The 24,399-nt window shown below is 39.2% G+C and overlaps 1 protein-coding gene across 1 annotated transcript in view; it reads left to right on the forward strand.

Annotated features, from left to right (window-relative positions):
* The window catches only part of LOC111346231 (uncharacterized), a 190,575-nt gene extending 184,021 nt beyond the window's left edge, over nt 1-6,554 (forward strand). Inside the window, 1 exon segment of the mRNA XM_088749243.1 lies at nt 4,822-6,554. Coding sequence (XP_088605369.1) covers nt 4,822-5,168 — 347 coding nt within the window. The 3' untranslated portion in view covers nt 5,169-6,554.
* Nucleotides 6,555-24,399: the final 17,845 nt, after the last annotated feature.

The following is a 24,399-nucleotide window of genomic DNA, read 5'->3' on the forward strand; positions in this document are numbered from 1 at the left end:
AATATGTGCGGTGCGCTGAAATATACATATGTGAAAAATAGAACTTGCTGCTTATTTATAAAAGATCATCGTGTAAAAATTAAACTATGTACTTTTAATCTATGAAAACCAACGACATCTAGGTTACTTCTCACATAGACAGCAATTCCGCCTCTTTTTCCTCAACACCACTCTTGACCAGTTCCTGTCCGGTCTGAATATGTTTTAGATAGTTATGCTGACAATAGATTCAGGTTTATGTGGCTCAAGGTGTGCTTAGGAGGAGACGCAAACATCAATAGTCGTTGTTCTTTAAATGATCGTCTAGAGTACAGCAGCTCTAAACCAATTCTTTTGATTTAGTTGGTCTACAAATGTTCGTAAATAAAAATTTTGAAATAGCAAACTCGCATTTCGGGCTTTGCTGACTTGTTGATGAGGTCGATTGTCTGGTGTTTAAAATAAGGCAGCGGTCTCGCTGTATATGCTTAGCCGTGGTGTTTGGATGTCTCTGAGTGATGACAACTGGTATCCGATAAGCTTTTGTGCTTTTAGAATTAATGCGTCTTTATCCACCTCAGTTTCTCGAGATTTTCAGAATGCTATGTAATTTCAGAAAATGTAATGTGTCGTAATTTGGTCGACAAGCTCGAGCTCGTGATCGAAGGTCGTCTGGGAGGGTCTCAATAGGAGGAAGAAGATGATGTTGACGATTGACGGTTAAATTTTACGTCATTTGACAGTTGATGATTAATTTTTTGCAATTTTGTTTATCAAACGAACCAAACGCACGAACTTAGCTGTAAATTTTCATAATGACGCGTTTGTAAAGAACTGTTAATTCATGACACCTTTTATTGATAAATAACTAACGTTTTACAACACCGGAAGTGTTTCCAAACCAGAAGCCAGTTCTGTCGCTAACCAGTTTTACTTACGAATAGAAGTTAAAGGCCTTCCATAAATGTATTTTTTGATATATCAAAAATTTTATTATAAGAAATAGAACTTGAACCTAATCATGGGAGTCGCATAGTTCTTAATTAAGGATATCTGAGACATTTGACGGCTAACATTGGTCTGCTTATTTGGCAGCTGACGGTAAAAATATTGCGGTTTTGGTCATGACGCACGGGCCGAATGCGGCGTGGTCCGTGCTACAATTCGTGACCATAAGCCAAATATCTTCCGGTCTAGCCTGATCAAACATGATTAACCACCTCAAAAATTTGGTTTCACACTAAAAGGAGGCGATGCACGAGCGCACACTGAACAATCACGATAAAGATCCTGCAGGAAAAACTTTTTTCTTTGTTTTTTTCGTGTCAGAACAAGAAACCCACAGTTCATTAACCCGTCCGACCCTGCACGCGTCAGCTTTCACTATGATTTTTAATGGGGATACGCGCGCCATTATACATATGTGAAAAAAAGAACTAGCTGCGTGTTTATAAAAGATCATATCTAAAAATTAAACTATATACTCTAAATCCTTAAACATCAACAACATAAACATAAACAACAATTCCGCCTTTTTTTCCTAAAAAAAACACTCTTGACCAGTTCCTGTCCCGTCTGAATATGTTTTAGATAGGTATGCTGACGATTGATTAAGGTTTATCTGGCTCAAGGTGTGTTTACGAGGCGACGCAAACATCAATATCTTTCTTATTTAAATGATCTTCGAGTGTACAGTCGCTCTAAACTGCTTCTTTGTTTTAGTTGGGCTACAAATGTTCGTAAATAAAAATTTTGAAACAGCAAACCCGCATTTCGGGCTTTACTGACTTGGTGTAGATGAGGTCGATTGTCTGATGTTCAAAATCAAGCAGCGGTCTCGTTGTATAGGCTTAGCCGTGGTGTTTGGCAGTACTGTCTCTCTGAGTGATGACCACTGGCATGGTATCCAATCTATAAGTATATCGCGGTTGATTGTTAATTAGTTTAGTTTAGTTTATTGAGATTTGCCACTGAAAAATACAATTTACAAGTAAATACATGAACAGAGACACGCAATAAATAAACAAAAATATATTGGCAGGACTACAGGGCGAGCCCCAATTGACATTTGTCCCCTTACATAATACTAAGAATAGAAAAATATAGGTTACATATGCACTTATATACTTTGTCTATAGAATAAAATAATTTGCCGACCAACTGCGACACTTAGTTAGGGTAGAGTATAAAGCATGAGCTTTTCTGTATAAAACCGCTTAACTAAGGCTTTAAAGTCATGTAAAGAGCTCGCTTGCTTAATGTTGCTCATTAAATCGTTCCATAATTTCATTGTGCGAGGAAAGAAAGAGTTTGTAAAATACCGCTGAGTATGAGTAAATAAAGGGCGGATGTTTGCAGGATGATGACGCCGGGTTACGTATGTATGGTTAGCAGGAGGCAGAAGATGGTCAAAGCTAGCGTTGATAAGACCTGACCTAATTTTGTATAAAATGACAAGATCATGGACTTCTCTTTCAGTCTCGCAGTGTAGCTGGTTTTCCAATCTGGGTGGTTTAGTTTAAATCCAATAGCACGTCATTGTATATTTTCGATTAGCCTACGATGCTTTGCTGTGTAAGGAGACCATACAGAGGATACGTACTCGATGATTGGGCGAACTAACGCAGTGTACATCATTTTCCTAGTTGATACGTTAACAATGTCTCTACCGCATACACGCTTTACAAGACCAAGAGCTTTGTTACACTTCGCACATATCTCTTCGATGTGCGTCGTCCATGATAGTGGAGTAGTAACAGTCACGCCTAAATCATTGGTGTCAGGAGGCGAGTTTAAGGTCTGGCCGTCTAAATGGCATGTATGCTTCTCTCTTTGGCGCGAGGTTCTCTTTGCCATGAGTAGAACTTTACATTTGTTTGTGCTGAAAGACATACCGTTGTCGTCACACCAAGTTTTGGAGTTGTCCAAGTCAGCTTGCAGCAGCGAGGCAAACTATTGGAAACAATAGCGCGATTTAGCTTGCTATCGTCCGCAAAGCGGCCAAGTTTACTACTGTGGGTAATGGAGCACGACATGTCATTAATGAAGAGCAGAAATAAAAGCGGACCCAAGATGGAGCCCTGGGGTACTCCTGATGTGACCGGGAGCCAGTCTGAGGATATGCCTTTAACAACAACTCCTTGGTATCTGTCAGAAACATAGCTTGAGAACCACAACAAAACTGGACCGGACATACCACGGAGCTGAAGCTTCGAGAGGAGTAGCCTGTGTGGAACCTTATGAAATTCCTTTCATAGGTAAAAATGGATTACGTCCACTTCTTGGCCATTAGCTAGTTTGTATAAAATATCGTGATACACCTCAAAGAGTTGCGTTTCTGTGGATTATCCTGGCTGGAAGCCATGCTGGAGTTGGTGAAGAAAATACGATAAATGAGGGTAGCAGTGATTAAACACGCATCCTTCCATAACTTTGGAGACAATGCATAAAAGAGAAATTGGCGTGTAATTCTCCGTTAGGGTAGGATTGCCCTTTTTAAAGACGGGTGCAATGTTCGCGCGCTTCCAATTTACTGGAAAAGAGCCCGTAGACAGCGAGATGTTGAAGAGCCTGCATAATGAAGGGGCAATTTCAGCAGCAGTATGTTTTAGGAGTGAACCGGGGATGTCATCTGGTCCACCGGCCTTACTTGGATTAATATTCGACAAAGCCTCCATCACTTCAGCAACTATAAGGATAACATTTTTTTGGAATGTCGTTTAGAAAACGAACTAAACACGAATTTGTCTGTAGATGTTCATGATGACGCGTTTGTAAAGAACTGTTAATTTAGGACACCTTTTATTGATAACTGACCAACGTTTTACGACACCATAAGTGTTTATAAACCGGAAGTCAGCTCTGTCGCTAACCAGTTTTACTTGCGAATAGAAGTTAAAGGACTTACATAAATGTATTTTTGGGATTATCAAAAATTTTATTCATAAAAAATGGAACTTAAATAAGAATCATACGATGATCGTATGATTCTTATTTAAGGATATCTGAGACATTTGACGGCAAATATTGGCTTGCTTATTTGACGGTTGACGGCAACATATTGCGATTTTGACAGTTGACGGCTAATATTTTGGCAGTTTGACGGTTAACCCAATTGAGATCCTCATATAGGTCATATTTACTTTAAAGACGAGTCAAGGTAGCGGTACCGGTGTTGGCGGGAGAATAGAAATTTGGCTCAAGGTCGTGACGGACGGACCGAATGTAGCACGTTCCGTACCTCGTAACCGAGATTCAAATATTTTCCCATCCAGCCCGACCAAACTTGATTAACAAGCATCTTATCATATGACCACTTCGAAAGTTTGCTTTCAACCTAAATAGGACGCGGTGCAAGAGCGCACGCTGAACAATCACAATAAAGATCCTAGAGGAAAAAATTGTCTTTTGTTTTTTTCGTGTCAGAAGAAGAAACTCGCCGTTCATTAACTCGTCCGACCTTACACACGTCAGCTTTTAATTTGACGGTTTTTAATGCGATTACACGCGTGGGGCCGTACGGGTCAAATTATCATCAGGCATAAACCTGCAATTTAACATTAGGTAACGCGTTAAATCAATTCATAGTATCTTGGACAGAGGAAGTAAGACAAAACAGTTTATACAAATAGGTATTACAGATGCTATATACAAATATTAAACCGCCTGGATAGCGGCTGAATTAAAATGCATTACGTAAGGTTTGGCCGAACTGATATGGGTTTACTGAAGCGGTTTACAATACTAGTAAAATATTCCAAAAATCGAATGGGTTAGCATCCCATTTAAATATAGTTTCGCTTCTGTTTACGAAAATCTTAAAATATATTCATTGTATTTCAGGTGGTGGTGGTGGCGGCGGGTTTTACTCCAGTGGAAGAAGTGGAAAGTATTTTAATGGAACCAAAGGATGGGGTGGAGAAGGTGGTAAGGGATTTATTCAGGGAGGGGTGGGTGGAAGAGCCAGGTTTAACGATGTCGATGGTGGGTTTGGTGGAGGTGGTGGAGGTTATGGATGGGGAAAAGGAGGAGGAGGAGGAGGAGGATACTCAGGGGGAAGCAGTGGAAATGGTGGTCATGACACCTGTGGGGGTGGGGGAGGCTCTTACAACGATGGAAACAACCAGGACAATGAATGTTGTCACAACAACGCTGGTCATGGTCAAGTGACTATTACGTTCCTGGAGTAAATAAAACGTTTATCTAATATGATAACGGCACTTAGCATTGAGCATTCATTGATTAGCATTCTAATCGACTGACAGCACTCAGTTAAAGCGCCAAATAAAGTGTAACTGTTTAATTTTTAACCTTCTGTGAAACCCAAAAGTCACGCATCTTGTTTTTCATTTGGTTTACTTTTATCCATCATTTCTTTCGATCATCTATTATATTAACTGAGCTCGGTACTTTTTTTATCGTTGAAAAGTACAAATAGGGTTCTAAAACTTGAGATAATGAAGAAAAATTTTTTTTCAGAAGTTGCACTCGTTATACTTTTTCACCAGGGTCTTAAGGAAAGGTCACAATATCTCACAGACCAATTATCACACTGTACAACCTAAAACCATGAGAAATAATTCCAGATGTTTATATCTTCTGGCAGCCTAGGATTGAGTTTTGCGTGTTCCTTCAAATCAATCCCTTGAGACGAATCTTCACTGACCTTCTTTTACGGATGCTCAGTGAGACCAGTGAAGATTTTGAGATCAAGCAGTAAAGACGCCTATTACACTGTAAAAGTCTGGAATCAGTATGGCTTTTCGAACGCAGCACTATTCTTAACATTGAGAATGTGTTGTCAAATGATGAAGACTAAACATGAGGGGATAATGACACGCACGATTTTGTCAAAGTTGAGATCCCTCCCGGGCCCTTCGGGGAAGGAAATCTTTAGAAAATTGGTTTAACAACCGGAAAATCCAATGAGTTGCTACGGCAACTTTGTAAATTTGCGTGTGAAATTGTAAATTATGGACCAGAATTAAGTAGGAAGTATTCACAAGTATTTCATTTAACGACAGTTGTTAAAAAGCATTGCTAGTTTCGTTAAAAAAGGTCCTTTCACTGTGTGAGGTATACATATTGCTTACGTATTTGAATAACGGAATAATATTCCATATCTCACTCTAATAATAGGTTATATCATACGCTTTGACAGTCTGTTCTGAATTTAAGAAAAACATACTATGTATTTCGTAGAAGTACTTGTTATAAACAGAAAGATGTCGTTGCCGTCGGCGAAAAAGGTGTCTGTTTGACCTATAATCTTTCCGTTGAATACTGAATTGTTTTAGCCACCTATCAAGCAATTGCGAAAAAGACCACGGGCTCTTACGGGGAGCTAGTAACATTTGGAAAAGAAACATTTTCTTATAAAGATCTTGAAATAGAAGATAAGTGTCAAAAGGGTTTTATGAAATGGCAGCAATGTTTGTGGTGGGACATTACTTACATTTACTATTAAGAAATATATTGTTAAATAAACAAACGTGACGTTAAAACTTTCATTCAAAGCTGTTGCTAATAGTTGATACTGGAAACTTAGTGCAAAGCTATTAATAAAAAAAAGTTCTCCAGTATATTGTTTGTGACCTTCACGATCTTGTAATGGAAATAATTCAAATTTCCTCACAACTGCGGGCAAATAATATGACGTTTTAGATTTAAAAACACGAGAAAAGAAGAATAATAGCAAAGGGACAAGGGAAGAGTCAAGAGTCAAGATGACTTCCGCACAGGTTGTCGAAACGTCACTCACCATCACCGACAACAGTCCTTCTCAGGACTACACTCACCCGGACGATCACATGATACTTTCACATGTTCCCCCCGGGTTCAAGCCATTTACTGAAGGAACAAACCTTGACAAAATGACAGATTGAAGTGGATGGGGGGAGGGGTGGGGGGAAGGGGGTTCCCAATATTTCGAGACACCTCGCTAAGTTACAGCTCATCCCTTCCTTCCTACCTCCAAATCTTGTCTGTGAGAAAAAGTGGGGGGAGGACGGAGGGCGTCTAGAACAAAAATCACATTTGTGATGACAATGTCGACATGGAAAATGACTTGTACATGTGCGAGACAGACACTTTACCCTGTGGGAATCTAAGCCAATGACAATATAACTAATATTTGTAACTACTATTTGTAATGTAATATTTGTTATGTTGATGTGATATCGAGGAAAAAAAATGTATGAAAGTCTGATTATGGAGTTCCAGATCATGAAAGTGAGTTACCATAAAAGTGAGCTTTCACAGTTTATGGCTAACTCATTTATCGGAAGCGTTAAATCAAAGTTGGGCATACCATAAATTCCCGATGATAGGGTGCTATGAAGATATAGGAAAAGGAGAAGAATTGGAAAGTAAAAATACGACCCCTCGTGTTTTCCGAAAAATATGCTGAAACATTTGGGTAATATTTATAACTGAGGTTAGATACAACGTGCGCTATCATTGGTCAAAAGGGCGTGCTTTATCAGAGTTTATAGTTCAGCACTAAATTTTCTCCGATTCTTATTGGTTTAAATTGATCACGTGACACGATAGTATCCATCTATGGAGAGACACTATCAGCCCATAGTGCCCGTCCGCGGAAAATACCCGGATGGATAGTATTCATCCGTGAGAAATTTTGAATTGATTGACTGCCGCGAAGGTAGGCAGATCGGAAAACAGTAACTTTTCAATTCTGACAGGTATAACGTATTATTTAGCCAATGTACGGTTGCGAATTATTGACATTTGTGACAGGCTGTACGCATGAATAAATATTTGATTGATCTGCATTTAATGGGTTTCAATTGATTTTCAACTGGCGCGCGGAAGAAAATTTAGTAGTGAACAATAACGACTATAGAGTGTTTATGTCTTGGAACTGTAGGTCTGATAGTTGTCCCTTGAAAATTTGATGTTCTTAAAACTAGCCCATTTGCCCTCGAAGCTTCGCTTCTCAGGAAAATATTTGTTTTAAATACATTAAATTTCCGCGGGGTAACTACCAGCCGATAGTTCCTCGACAGAAATACTCTATTGTTTAAATAGAGGATGGAGCTGATTTAAAGTTGTACGCTATCTGCTTATTTGTGCTGTGTTTGGCGTTTGTTCGTTAATTCATTAAAAGTGAAATTTCGGAATAAGCGAGCAGGCAGAAGAACCAATCAAAGGTTTTTAGGCACGCCAAGCGCCGTGATTTGCAATATCGTAACGCGTACAAGGACGGAAATCCTTAAAGAGAGAAGGCTTTCATGCTCAGTCAGGTTCTGATAATAAAAATCGAACACAGCTAACACTTGTCTAGTAGATGTGATTTCGTGTTTAAAACAAAAGAGAACAAAACAGTTTTAGTGAAACTAAACTTGAAAATATATCTAAATTGGCATAACTATTGAAATTCATACAAATCATGCTGAAGTGCATCACGGCTAACTCATCATGGTGCCCTCCGGTCCGCGTAGTGAAGCCTCCGAAATTACATCGGTCGCCCTTCGCTTGAACGTAACTATGAGCTCGCTCTAATATCCTTTCTAATGCGTTGATTGGAAGACCACATCAGTCACAGCAGTCTAGTTTTACGGCGCTGTCTCCCTGAGCAATCTTCTTGTTCCTGTCTTGTCCTTGTCGTGCACTCATCAAACATTTCCCGTTGAGAATCTGTGTTAGACCAAAAACTTCAGGAAAAAGTGTTAATTTCGGCCTGTCCAACCATTTCCTTTTTTTGTGAACTAGTACAGATCGTGAACAAACGTCGATGGTCTATTGACTTTGATGGTGTGACATTTTTGACAACTTTAGTCTTGTTTAACCAATCAGATTACTTGAACCATTCTAATTAAGATTCTGATTGGCTCATTGTAGACTGCTTTACGAGAGTATATGGCATGTTGACGACGCTGTTACTTGCACTGGTAATACGGCTTGTTTTGAAAATTTAAAGTAATGCGCCGGAAATTTAACGGATTCTTCATTATAAAACAAATAGAAGAGCCATGACTGTCCTCCGTTCTGTTGTTAAACACTTAGTAAGCGGTTAAAGCACTCAAGAAAAGGACAGAAACACTCAACTACGTACATCTCGTGTTTCTCCCTACATCTCTTTCGTACTCTATCGAAGTTCTTCGCAGGCTGTCCTTGGTAAAAATGACGACCGTAGACTCTGTATGTCTCGAGGATATTCTTCTCTGCAGTGTCGCCACGACTTACTGCACTGATCTACTTTTCCCTACCCTTTCTAGTCAGTTCCTCGTATTCTTCGCCTTGGTTAGTGATGATTCTGGGTATCCGAAAGAATCTAAGACCTTTATGTTTGCCACTTTTGGATCCACACCCCCACACAATGCATAAAACCATAGTTAACTCTCATACGTTTCCTCACACTAGCTCCTCTTTTCGATCAATTTGTTTACTGTCGAGGGACACCAACATGGCGGCTAGCAACCGTTGTCAATCAAAAGGTCACGGGGGGGAAAAGCAAAAATCAACGCGAGAAAACGAATCGATTTGAGTGCGTCCAAACACGAGCGATTTATCTAGGTCACGTGACCCCAGAGTCTGAGCCCACAAGGTCACAAAACCGCAAATATTGTAAGGGATACTTCATATAGCGACAAACAATGTGTGCTTAAGTTTTGTATGGCCAAATTATAAGGTTTTCTCTGCTGGGAAAGGGTTAAGAATGACAGTTTTGCCTGTCGTTTACTGATAATTTGACTCGCCTTACGGGCGTGTCAAAATACGGCACAACTCGTAAAAATACTCAGCGATGCTACACAACAAAACGTCAGTTATGATACATGTATCAGACTGTGTAGCCGTTCCCTTTGAAAACCATGCGATCCTCCCACCTCCCCCCCCCTACCTTCGATATAAAATAAGTTGCCCCAAAACATCATTGTACGTGTTGCACTTTCAGTGAGCTTTCAGTCCTGTTGAGTATTACAGGTCATCCAATCAGAACATACCTGTAAAAGCTTATATCACTTTTTTTAAAATGTCATTACTTAACGGAAATCGCCCCATCTGTCTAAGGACTTAAAGGCCAGTCTAATCCGGCCGAGTCGGCCGAGGGATTCACGTCGGTCTCTGCGTTAAGTCGCACTGGAGTAGAGACAAATGGGGCGATTTCCACTGCATTTGAATTTTTGTCGTTGTTTTGGGTTCTTTTGCTCGTCTAGCAGCTTCTGCTAACGCTTGTAGGTTTCGAAACGGTTAGCTTCGATGTCATCGAGGTCGTTAATAACTTGCCTTCTTTTCTTGAGTTTTGTAAAACATTTGCGGCAAACATAATCTGTTCGTCTAGCGTGACTTCTCAACTCTGCTAAAATATCAACTCGACCTTTCCCGAGTATAAGATATCTTTCTTGGGGCGTTAGATTTTCTTCAGTGCACAGGTTGCTATCGTAATTTTAATCGTGTACAAGATTTTCAAAGCCGTCTTCGATCAGAGTGATGTCTTTAATCAGACGTACTGCTTTCTTTGTAAGCTGGAAGCATCGTCGGAAGATATAGTCCGCAACTGGCGTTTTAGAAAGCTTTTCGAACACTGGAATTATCTCGGACTCACATCTCCTCTTATACGGAACCTATTTTCCGGTTTTAGCTCAGTTTCTTCGCACAAATTACACGAGAAATTCATCTCTATCTATTCTCACACATAAAATCTCTCATCTTGTAATCGCTGTCAAACTCACGTGTATCAACCAAAACATTGCAACCGGAAAAGACTGCACCGAGTCATTGTCCAATCAGAGTTCGCGTAATAGAGGGGTTTTTCAAGAACCAATTAAAAATCGCTTAAGATATTTGGTCACAGAGAACAGGAAATCGGCCGGTAAACCACAGACGCTAGTATTCGGAGAATATCTAGAGTCTGTACACAGGCTAGCGTAAACTTGACGAGCGTATCAAGAACATCGACGATTTTCATAAGAAAGCTGTGTATGGCAATGTAGAGGGATCAGTCGGCTGCAAATGTGTCATTTATCACGCTTTGCATCCATCGCAGTGTTCATTTTATCACGCGTTTCGTTTTTCGAGTGCTACCACCTGTCATCACATGATTTTACGAGTGGTGGAAGACAAATTGTGTTGGTTTAGTTTTGGTTTTGTTACACTATTTGTGTCTGGAGTTTAGTCAGGTTTACAATGCTTTTAAGCACAGTTATACTTTCGTTCTAAAATTATTCTTAGTATCACTTCACGCACGTCTCGCGTCCTCTTTTTCCTTAGAAGACCCGTGGGGGGGGGGGGGAGTGAGGGAAGGGGGAGGTAGGAGGAGAGCAAGAACTTAAAGAATTCCAGTTGGGTAAGTGCCGCTGTCCTCTTAAAATCCTTACCTTATTACAGTCTATTTTGTGACCAACATTGGACCCCATCACTTTTGGTCATACGTGCAAATATTCTAAACTGAGCATTTTCCAATTTTTTAATCCCAAATTATCACAAGTCTCGGAAACCCAATGTCCCAAAAATATTTTTCTCATTAAAGGAAAGCTAATAGCTGCTGTCAACCAAAAACAACAAAAAAAGTATTGTTCCTTTGATGAGTAACATACACACTTGCATCGTGCATAACCTCTTTCACGAGGAAAGAAAAGATGTACGCTGTTTACAAAAAGGTTGTCGGAAAAAGCGCAACCCATGTCAAAAAATCCGTTTCTTTGCTTGTAAAATTTTTTCATTGATTAATTATTTGTTTAAACGGTACTTTCCCGCTACAATTTGGTGTTTACCTTTTTACTCGCCACTCTGGACTAGACTTTCCCAGATGAAATGCCATTAACAACGAAAATTTTATGACAATCCTACCTCAATAAAGAAAACAATCGCAAGGAACGTCATGCTTCTGTTGATTAATTTTCCACGCAATTCTCACGTGCTCAGAGGTTTTTTTACAAATAAATTTCGCCTTTTGCTACCTTAGACTTCACATTATCACGTGTCAATTCCTTTTAAACAACCTGCGTTTTGTCATGTATTTCACACGCTCAGGGAAAAGGACAGATAGGCAACAACCAAACAAGGACCCTACGTTGTTACGCCTTGAAACATGATAGTTGTCTCTTCATTCAATCTATTTTCACTTGTTTGAACAACGGAGACCGAAATATATCTTTGTTTAGTGGTTGTTAGAGATGAAATAGAGTTTTTGGTTTGCTTTCCTTAGCAAAATTACATTGAAAGTACTTTTCGGGGGCAAATTGCTGTAACTGAATAATTAAGACTGTCTCTCAGAGGAACATCAGTAAAGATCGTCGTAGCCTATGAGCAGATCGTTGTTTAGTCTCGTCACACAACGTAGGAGAGAGGGGGTTGCGTGACGAGACCAAATTAGGGCTGTGGAGGGGACTGCAGGAAGCGTGGCACCTATGCAATTTATTTTTGCCAACAATGCTTATGTTTTATACCTAGGGTGAAAAATAAGATCAAGTTTGTAAAATGCCCATACCGAGTTAAACTCATTGTACGCTGTAAAAGATAAGCATAAGTTACGTCATAATAATCCTTATGTTGTGAGGAAGTCGACATTTAAACCGTAACCCTGATGTTCCTTTCATAACATAAACCAAAATATCAGTAAAATAGAACAACAAAAAAATAAGCACGCAGTCAATTTTCAAACAACTACGCTACATAACTACCGTAAGGATTCGATTTAGTGCATTCCTTAAAATAAGCGCCCCTTCTCTAAAAAGCGCCCCGTCACATTAGAATTTTTTTAATGAGCGTCCCTATTCTAATAAGCGCTTCCCATAAGCACCCCTACACAAATAAGTGCCACTATTATGAATCAGTAGTAGCACAGCGAAGTACATGTACATTGAGATCAACCGTGGTTCAACTTCCTTCAATTGCTCAAGTAAAGCCTAAAAACAAAATCAATGGTTAATGTGTCTCCCTTTCGACTGTTATTTCCAGTTCATTCATCGCGTGAAAATTGCAGCTTAGCTGATCGTTCTAGCCAGGACTTGTCCATGGAAAATAATCCGTCATTTTACAGTCTTTTTATCCTTTTGAAATTAGGAGGTTTGTCTCGCGCATTTTACTGTTTCTCAAGATGGAAATAAGCGCCCTGTACCCAACCCCAGGTTTCACTGTCCCACCATCATCAAGACAATGTTCAAAACAAATACAGTAAAGAATGAAAGGGATAAAACAAGATGAATATTCTAACACTCTCGCCAAGATTCAGGTGTGTGCGATGTTTTGTTCGGGCAGTATTCGATAAAAGGTTTCGCTCAAATTTATAAGGCTTTGTATAACTACGCCACGTTGGTTTTCCTCTGAGGAACACCAATATGGCGGCCGGAAGCTAACAAAAACATGTCATCGAGATCTGCTGTACAAAACCTGTAGTCGTCTTCTGAGGGCTCATAAACATCTAAATAACTACAAATTCTCACACAAGGACTGTTCAGTTGCGAAATCTCAACAGCTAAGTCAAGGTATCGATTCCTTAGTTAGTGCCAAGGGTCAGTCCCCCTAAGTCTATGGAGGAAGACCTAAAACCTATAGCCCCAATAGCCCAGCTTTCTAAAGTCATGGAAGGTTTAACAAGAGACTCATTACTTAAGCAGGTTAGGAATAGGCTTGACTGTAAACAATTTTCTATTGGTGGAAAATCAACAATCCATGCATTAGTCTATTTCGTGCATTTAATACTGACGTTTCTTGATTGTCCTGGAAATTGTATTTGAATATTTATTTGCAGACTTTAGTAAAGGATTTTATCCTGTTGATCATAGTAAGTTACAACTCGAGCTTAAACATCTGGGTGTGAGCAATGTCTTAAATAGTCAAATGGATCTATGCTTTCCTTACCAGCAGATCTCAGATGGTTAGAATCGAAGGGGCCTTATCTGCCTACGTCTATCCTCATGGCCGGGTATCCCCTAAGGGATAAAGCTAGTCCCTATCCTTTTTGCTGCCTTGGTTAACAAGCTGGCTGACAATTGGCATCTGCGCAATAAGTATGTGGATGACACAACTGTGATCGAGTGAATATTCAGATTTAGCCCAAGGTATTTCTTGTTCGTCGTTCAGGACATTGTGGTTATGCTACTAGCCAGGGTTTGCGCTAAAATCCCAAGAAGTGCAAAGGAATGATTGTAAACTTTCCTGAATACCAACCTATGGTTCTAGATACCCTTAAGATACTAGGTAATGACATACGGAAAGAGTCTCAAGCTCCAAGGGACATATATATCTAATGACCTACAGTGGAATCAGCATGTTGAGTATATTGTTTGGAGGGCTAATAAGAGGGTGCATGCCTCAAGATTACTTAAGAAGTCAGAGCCCCATCATACTGACCTAGTGTAGATATATTGTTCATTAATCAGATCTCTTCTTGAATATGCATCACCTGGGTGGGCAGCTCTGCCTGACTATCTATCGGATATTATTGAAGTCGTTCAGAGGTGGGTATTGAAGATTATCTTTCCAGATAATAGGTATGAGGAATCATTTGCTTTGTGTACCAACCCTAAGTAAGCGTAGGGATCTTGCCTGCATCGGGTTTTTAAGGACCTTCCTAATACTGAACCTTCAGGGTCTCTCTACATGGTGGAAGTAGATCCTCATGGTTACAATCTTCGGTCAGGGGATTGCCTCCTTGTAGAGAGACCCAGAGTTAGGACAGATACATTCGCCCCTTTCTGTACCAATGATGCTTTTCCCCATAGGAGGTAACCCTTGAGGGCATATTTATGATAACTTTTTGAATGTAATGAGATTTTCGTGCATGCTGTTGAAATATGATTTATTAAGGGTTATTTATTACATCGCACGCAGTGTCCGTGGGCAAGAGGAAGCAAATCCTGTGTTCTGATTGGCTACCCAAGCAGGCAAGATGGGCCCTCTTGCCAGCTCAGGATTGTCCGCATTGATCCCGCACATGAAAAAATAGAATAAGAACTACATTCGTAACTCCTGGACAATTTCGCGACGGAAAGGCAAAAAGCGGCAGAAGATATTAAAAACAAAGAAAATAGAAACGACTCTCGTGAGTTTGTTGTCCAACAAACACAGTTGGCTTTCTTTCCCAGCATTCGAAGAAATATTGAAAGCGGTCTAGACTTTCCCATTTAGACCGGCATCTAGACCGGTATAGAAAAAAAAAAGGTGCAAAGAATATAAATAAATTGGCATATAAGACACAGCCATATAATAAACATCTTATTAACCGAGCTAGGTCAGTCTGTATGGGAGAATCTTGACCTCCCATACAGACCTCCCGCTCGGTTAATAAGAACTAATTAATAAAGAGAAATTTTTTTCAATATAGTAAATCCTTTATTAACCAAGCTTGTTTGGTCAAGATGGTTGAATATTAGTCTCGATCTCTGCCTGTAAAAGAGTTGATTAAACATATCTATCTATCTATCTATCTATTCATGTGAGAAAGTAGCCGATACCGTGGAATAGTACTCAATGCACATGTGCAAAGCTCAATACAGTAGGTAGCGATCAAAGAAGACGACGCATGGTTTGTGTTACTCAGAATTTCGTGCTTACGAAAACATCAGACTATCTATCTATCTATCTCTCTATCTATCTGTCTATCTGTCTATCTTTTCTTCAACCTACGTGCCAGTATGTTAATATCGTGTCAAGCAATAGCTTGGAAATTGAACCTTGCTTTGACACAAGAAGAAAAACCTGATCAAACTGAAAATTTGTAAAAAGATAAGAATTCAACTGCTGTATTAACTTAGTAAACTTAAATCTCATATATATTGATAATTCCTTATTTCTAAATTTGATGACGTCACCTGAAAACCAAGAATTAAATGCCCTGGTTCACAAAAAGTTCCCTCCCTAGATGTGCCGAAACTACACTAGCGGCCCGGACGCTAAATCAAAATTTTACGGTTTGCTCAATTTTTGACTTTTGTCATGCCGAATGGCTGGACATCATCAGTTATTCGTCTATAATTCAAACTTAAGAAGAGAAAGTTTAAAGAAGTATAAAGACTTCTGTAACCTTTGGAAATGAGAAAAAAAAACGGACAGTTTTAGTTGACGGCCTATTTCAAAAGCGATCTGTTTTCACAACGAACTTTAGGGACCCACACAACATTTCAACCACAATCAAATGTGATGCTTGATATTCTTTTGGGGAAAGATATTTCGTGACGAGTGGGTACGCGTCCATTGAGAGACAATGAATTGAATAAATGATCGAGTAAAAAAGAAACTGAATATTAAATAACTTAATAATTGCATTAATGGTGAGCAGTTTTAAGGATCAATCTACAATATTTTAACTTCTTCATGTCCTTTTTGTAGATGCAAAGTTACCTCTAATGAAAGGAAAAAAACTATAACAATTATGGTTATAACGATGTAGATAACTTAACTCTTCCCTTTCTGCTTTTAAGGCCGTTTTTACAAACCTCAACACCAGTGGAAGAATTGGTCCAACAACGCTGGGCAGTCACTACACAGGACAGGATCATGACGGACAAGTTACGCTGTCCAGCGGTGTTTAACAGTGGACTGTGCCGTACACTGGTGACTACAGAATAAAAGCAATAGCAGCTGCAGGAAGGTACGATAATTACCCTAACAGTGCTCAGTACCGAAGAAGAGGAGCAAGAATGACTGGAACGTTCCGCTTAAACAAGGGTGAAGTCATTCCGATACTCGTTGGTGAAGAAGGAGGAATAAACACGCACTCTTACTCTTCTGGAGGTGGTGGAGGAACGTTTGTTGTGAGAGGAGCCAACTCACCTTTGATAATAGCTGGAGTCGGAGGAAGGGTAAATAGAGCTGAGTCAAGACATGAAGGATGTGACGCCAGCACAAACACAACAGGGAATCCTGGATATAAGTCATGGTCAGGAGGGGGGGGGGGGTACAATGGACATGGTGCACATACTGCTGATAATGGTGCTTCAGGTAAGAGTATGTGGTGATGTTACCTTACGTCTTAGCTGTTCAATTAGTGTTATTTCATAACCATATGATAACGTGGGCTCTAATTGGCTTATAATTTATGAAAAAGAAATGGATGGTTAATAGAGATGTTTCAGACTGACGTCATTGTCGGCGAAAAGTTCCTATCGATTTTACCCGTGAGGTTTCAAAACTTTCAAGATTGTTTTTCCGTTCTATTCCAAATAAGAAAGACCTTTTTGAGCTCTATTTGAAAAGAAAATGTGCCAAAATGATAATCGTTTCGAAAAAACAATGAGCATGTAGCTCTTCAAAGCAACGGAATTAGTTTTGAAGTCGAGGATAATTTATTCAGCTCCCAGATGCGATGCGTGAATATGGCTGAAAACAAAACTGAGTTTTTTTTTTTACTTCAACTGAGGCTTCACGACGTCTAGGTAAATGTTATTTTGAAGACCTGATGCATGTCTGTTCCAAAAGTGTTGTTGAATAGACGATTTTCCTTTCAAATCGTACAATTTTTAAGAATTTTAACACAAAGCGACGCAACTTCTGATAGTCAATTCTTGTAACCAACAATTCAAGGAGGTAAATCTACTACACGGGACTCGTAACTTTAGGAAATCTCCCCTTTGTTTTTTGAACGGTCGATATTATTTTTAGTTGCCATTTGATAACTCCGAACGGTACAGTTGCTCCTAGCTGCGATTCGAGCAACTCTTCTCTTTTGCTCTCCAAACTTCCTGCGTGCACCATAGCTCGCCCGACAAATGCGTTGGAGGCACATCGATCTTTAATAAATCTCAGATAATATGAATATCCCGAGATGAATGTGAATATGAATATGAATATCCCGAGATAAAATAAAGACGTGCGGTGCCCTGAAATATACATATGTGCGTGTTTATAAAAGATCTTATCTAAAAATTAAACTATGCAGTTTTAATCTATAAACATGAACAACATCTAGGTTCACGGCTTCTCACATAAACAGCAGTTCCCCCTTTTTCCCTCAAAACCACTCTTGAACAGTTCCTGTCTCGTCTGAATACGTTGTAGATAGGTATGTTGACAATTGATTCAGGTTTATCTAGCTCAAGGTGTGTTTAGGAGGCGATGCAAACATCAATATCGTTCTTATTTAAATGATCTTCAAGTGTACAGCCGCTCTAAACCGGTTCTTTGTTTTAGTTGGGCTACAAATGTTCGTAGATAAAAATTCTGCAACAGCAAACTCGCTTTTCGGGCTTTGCTGACTTGTTGTAGACGAGGTCGACGTCTGGTGTTCAAAATCAAGCAGTGATCTCGTTGTACAGGCTTAGCCGTGGTGTCTGGCAGTCTCTCCGAGTGATGACCACTGGTATCCAATATATAAGTATTTGACGGTTGATGGCTAACTTTTGGAATGGCGTTTATAAAACGAACTAAACGCGCGATTTTCATGATGACGCGTTTGTAAAGAACTGTTAATTCATGAGACATTTTATTGATAAATGACCACTGCTTTACGACAACGGAAGTGTTTCCAAACCAGAAATCAGCTTTGTCGCTAACCAGTTTTACTTGCAAAGAGAAGTTAAAGGATTTACATAAATGTATTTTTGTGATCATCAAAAAATTTATTCATTTAAAATAGAACTTGACCCCAATTGAGGCAATCGTACGATTCCTATTTAAGGATATGTGAGACATTTGACGGCTAATATTGGCTTGCTTATTTGACGGTTGACGGCAAAAATATTGCGTTTTTGACAGTTGACGGTTAATATTTTGGCCATTTGACGGTTGACGGTTAACCCCATTGAGATCCTCCTATAGGTCATATTTACTGTAAAGACAAGTCAAGGTAGCGGCACCGGTGTTGGCGGGAGAACAGAAATTATTTGGCTCGAGGTCGTGACGTACGGACCGAAAGTAGCACGTTCCGTGCCTCGTGACCGAGAGCCAAGTATTTTCCCGTCCAGCCCGACCAAACTAGATTAACAAGCATCTTATTATATGACCACTTCGAAAACTTGGTTTCAACTTAAATAGGACGCGTCGCAAGAGCGCACGCTGAACAATCACAATAAAGATCCTACAGGAAAAACGTTTTCTTTGTTTTTTCGTGTCAGAACAAGAAACTCACCGTTCATTAACTCGTCCAACCCTACACACGTCAGCTCTCACTTTGACGGTTTTTAATGGGATTACGCGCGTGGGGCCGTACGGGTCAAATTATCATCAGGCATAACGCTGCAATTTCGCATCAGGTAACGCGTTAAATCAACTCATAGTTTCTTTGACAGGGAAAGTAAGACAAAACAGTTTATACAATTAGGTATTACAGATGCTATATACAAATATCAAACCTTATGGATAGCAGTTTAATTAAAATGCGTTACTTAAGGTTTGCCCGAACTGATATGGGTTTACTAAAACGTTTTACAATACTATTGAAAAAAATCCAAAAATCGAGTGGGTTAGCATCCCATTTAAATATAGTTTCGCCTCTGTTTAAATCTTAAAATATATTCATTGTATTTCAGGTGGTGGTGATGGTGGCGGGTTTTACTCCAGTGGAAGAAGTGGAAAGAATTTTAATGTAACCAAAGGATATGGTGGAGAAGGTGGTAAGGGATTTATTCAGGGAGGGGTGGGTGGAAGAGCCAGGCATGACGATGTCGATGTTGTGTTTGGAGGAGGTGGTGGAGCTTTTGGAGGGGGAGGGGGAGGAGGAGGAGGAGGAGGAAGAGGTTAATCTGGGGGAAGCAGTGGAGATGCTGCCTATGATAGCTGTGGTGATGGCGGAGGCTTTTACAACGATGGAAACAACCAGAAAAATTAACGTTGTTACAACAACGCTGGTTATGATCAAGTGACTAGTACGTTCTTGGGTTAAAAAAAAACTTTATCTAGTGTGGTGATAATTGCATTTAGAATTCATCTTTCATTGATTGGCATTGTAATTGACTGATAGCACTCGGTTAAAATGCCAAACAATGTGTAACTGTTTAATTGTTTAGTTTAGTTTAGTTTAGTTTAGTTTATTTGCTTCGCCAACCGGCAGGGACACCGCAACAGCTTGCGCCAATTACTGCGGGCCCAGTAAACCCACCTATCCCACCCCAGGGGAGGACATCCATCACACAGTAATCTCGTGCGTGGGAAATTAACGTCTCCTACCCCCAACCCTGCAAGACACGAGACCTCCATTTTTTTGTCCCTATCCGAGAAGTCTAGAATATTTAACCATTTTTTGATGTTATAGAAAGGTAGCAAATTCTTCTCAATTATTTTAAGACCTTGGGTGTTGGTCCGGCCGGGGCTCGAACCCTCGACCTCCTGCATAACAGTCCAGCGCCTAACTGGGTGGCTGTTTAACCTTCTATGAAACACAAAAGTCACCCATATTATTTTTCATTTGGTTTACTTTTGTCCATCATTTCTTTCGGTCACTTCTTGACTGGGCTTCGCGGTATGGGAGGGGAGGGCGGAGGGAAAGTGATGCAAGAAGCCAAAAACTTTATCGGTACTTTATATCAAGCCATGCATCTCTAAATTGAAAAGTTACCTTTCAAAGTCTTTCGTGACTAGAGTTTTCATGTTTGATCAACATCCAGCCAATTTGGCTTTTCTATTTCACTACGACTTGATAATGATGATGAAATAAAGACCGTTCAATTACTTAATATCTCCCAGGGGATATAGCTGTCATTATCGGTCCTACTCGGCCAAAAAGGTTCTTATTTGTGTTGTCTGATCATAAATTGAGCGCTATTTTTTCTTTTTTTTTTTTTTTTTTTTCCTTTTTTTTTTTTTTTGTCATAAACCGAATTTCAGTTGTTTCTTTTCAATATGGATTGAAACCAAAATCGGTCTGATATAAAAACTCAAAAGGTGAACGAGTGAAACTCGGTTTTCTTCTTTTCTTCTTCTTTTATTTTTCTTTTTTGCATTTTTTTAGTTTTTGGCTTTTCTTTTTTGCATCGGACCGTAGGCCCCTATAATGTTTAGAGAAATTTTCAGTTGAATGTCGAAAGTATTCCAGGATTGTATCAGTTTTGCTTTACTTCATTCTCTGATTGGTCCAGAAAACTCCTGTCACTCTCTCAACCAATCAGATGCAAAACTAAAACCAATCACGACCTGGTCAACAGCGTTTTCCCGCGCTTTAGGCAGCTCGGCTGCTTTTAATTTTTCATCAAGTGTTAAACGTATAGTTTCTTACATCTGGTTGGCCATTGAGAATTTTTTTTTCCACGATACTCACTAGAATAGCGCTCTAATCCTAAAAAAGGTCAAATGGGGATCTAAAACTTAAGATTACGTAGTAACTTTTTTTCAGAAATCGACTCTCACCCTTTATACTTTTTCACCAGGGTTTTGAATAAAGATCACACTGTCGCACAGACCAATTATCACTCCGTGCAGCCTAAAGCTATTAGAAACAATTCTAGATTACTATATCTTCCGGAAGCTTCGGATTAACTATTGCCTGTTCATTCATATCAAGCTTTTGATACAAATCTTCAATGACCTTCTTTTACCGATGTTCAATGAGATCAGTGAAGATTTGAAGTCAAACAGTAAAGACGCCTGTCACACTGTAACTGTCTGGAACCAGTATAGACTTTCAGGCGTAGCGATCTTAAAATTGAGCATGTGTTATCAGATGATGAATATTTGACAGGCATGATTTGTCTAAATTGAGATGCCTCCCGGGTCCCATGGCGGGGGACATCATTTGCAAATTGATATAACAACCAGATAACTAAGTTGCCACCGACGGTAACTTTGTAAATTTACGTGCGAAATTGTAATTAATGGACGAAACCTAAGTAGAAATTAAGTACAGTGGAATCTCGATTTCTCGAACCTCCAAGGGAAACGCAAATTGGTTCGAGAAATCGGGGCTGGAATTACAAGTGAAGCAAATCCAAGGGAAACAAGGTTTGGTTCGAGATATCGGGAGGTTCGAGAAACCGAGGGTTCGAGAAGTCTGGATTCCACTGTATTTACAAGTATTTTATTAAACGACAGTAGTTATAGGGTATTGCTGGCTTTGTAAAATGGTCCTTTTCGATGTAAAAGTTACTTCTTAATTATTTGAAGAACGGAATCATATTCCATTTGTTTCCGTAATAATAATTTATATTTTGCGCTAGGATAGTCAGTTCCGGATAAAGAAAATATGCTATGTATTCCGCAGAAGTACTTGTGATAAACAGAAAGATATCGCCATCAGCTTAAAAAGTGTTTGTTTCACTTATGATCTTTCCGTTTAATTCTGAAATCTTTTAGACATTAACCAATTGAACAAAGAACACGAGCTGTTACAGAGAGCCCGTAGCATTTGGAAAAAAAAAACATTTTCTTGTAATGATCCAGAAATTAAGTATAAGTGTCAAAAAGGTTTCATGAAATGGCAAAAAAATTCGATCTGTTCTGGAACATTACTTACATTCACTACATAAAAAAAAATGTGTTGTTAAATATGTAAACATAAGGTTATCACGTCATATTACCAAGTAAACTTTTATTTAGAGCTGTTGATACATCGTAGTTGATAGTGGAAAGTTAGTGCAAAGCTATTAATAAAAAAATTCTCCAGTATACTGTTTGTGAGTTTCCTTACAACTGCAGGCAAAAAATGAGACGTTTTAGATTTAAAACACACACACAAAAAAATAATAATAGCGAAGGGACAAACGAAGAAACCAAACCTTGACAAAATGACAGATTTAAGTGAATGGGTGGGGGTGGGGGGGGGGGGGGGAAGGGGGCTCTCTATCTTTCGAGACGGTTTGCCGAGTTAAGCTCATCCCTCTTACCACCCAACCTTCTCTGTGAGGAAAGAGGGTGGGAGGGGGAGGGAGGAGGGAAAGGGCTAATAAAATTTGTGATGACAACGTCGACAAGGAAAATGACTTGTAAATGTGCGAGATAGACAGTTTACCCTGTGGAAAACTAAGCCCATAACGATATAACTAATAACTGCAATGCTTCAGAGATGTTATATAAAGAAAAAAATTAAAACATAGAAATCTTAGTATGGAGTTTGAAATCAGGACATGTAAGTTACCATGAAAGTTAGCTTTCATAGTTTATGGTTGATTCATTTATCGGAAGCGTTAAATCAAAGTTGGGCATACCATCAATACCCGAGGATAAGATGCCATATAAATAGGGGAAAACGAGAAGAATTGGAAAGTAAAAATACCGAAGAATATAGGTTACATAAATTTTTGTTATTACGATAAAGTTTGGAGACAACGCGTGCTTGTCGTCTCACCCGTTTCGCCTTTAATCTACCGCTTATGAGCGAATCTAATTATACCAAATTACCGCAAACATGCTGATAAAGTAGGACCTATTTACCTACCGAGATTAGATTACCGAGAACAAAACAAAGGCCAAAAAAAAACAAAGGAAATGATTTCAGAATGTTTTTCTGTTCTTCAGTAATCTTCACGCGTGGAATTTTATCCATGATCTCTTTTTACCAGATGTAAAAGCGATGAATTTTCCTCTTTCGCTTGAACCTTGCCACATGTCAAGTGCGACTGCGATACCGAAGACATTCTGAAATCATTTCCTTTGTTTTGTTTTCCTTTGTTTTGTTTTGTTTTGTTTTGGCCTTTGTTTTGTTCTCGGTAGGTAAATAGGTCCTACTTTATCAGCATGTATACGGTAATTTGGTATAATTAGATTCGCTTATAAGCGGTAGATTAAAGGCGAATCGGGTGGTCGTCGGCTGTCGTCGGTTGCCCTTTCAAGTAAAGAGCATGGGGCCGAGCTAAATTAAAGCTGTCAAGTCATCTGCCAATTTGTACTGTCAGGCGTTTGTTCGTTGATTAAAAGTGAAATCTCGGAATAAGCGAGCTGGCAGTAACAGAAGAACCGATCAAAGGTTTTGAAACATACCAAGCGCCGTCATTTGCAATATCATAACGTGTGGACGAAAATCATTTAAGAGAAAACGAAATGGACAATTTGAGTTTTGATGGTTTTCACGCTTTGTTACTTAGATTATAAACTTACGTGCGGTGATAAAAATCGAACACAGCTAACACACGTTTACTATATGTAGTTTCGTGTTTAAAAACAAAACAAAACAAAACAGATTTAATGAAATTAATAATGGTAATTGAACTGAGTGGAGTGCAATTTCGGCTGAAATCATACGCGTGATTTCAAAATCGAAAGAGCGCGCAGCGCGAGTTCGATTTGAAATCACAAGTATGATTTCAGACCAAAATTGCACGACACGAGGTTCAATTACCACTTTATTACATCCTTTTGAAATCGCCCAAATACAGAACTTGTTCAATTCAAATATTTTATTCATGCAAAACTGAGCCGGTTTTTAAATAAAAAGCGGTAACGGAAACGCATTAACCTCTTATTTTATATGCAAAACAGAAAGACTTTGACGTCACGTGTCAAAAACTCAGTCAAGCGTATCAAAAGAAAGACAAGTTTCATTCAAGAAATTCGAGAAGTCCTCAATAACTCAGAAAAATAGTGAAGCGTTAAAGT

Source organism: Stylophora pistillata, chromosome 2, assembly GCF_964205215.1.
Source record: "Stylophora pistillata chromosome 2, jaStyPist1.2, whole genome shotgun sequence".
In the NCBI taxonomy this organism is placed as follows: domain Eukaryota; kingdom Metazoa; phylum Cnidaria; class Anthozoa; order Scleractinia; family Pocilloporidae; genus Stylophora; species Stylophora pistillata.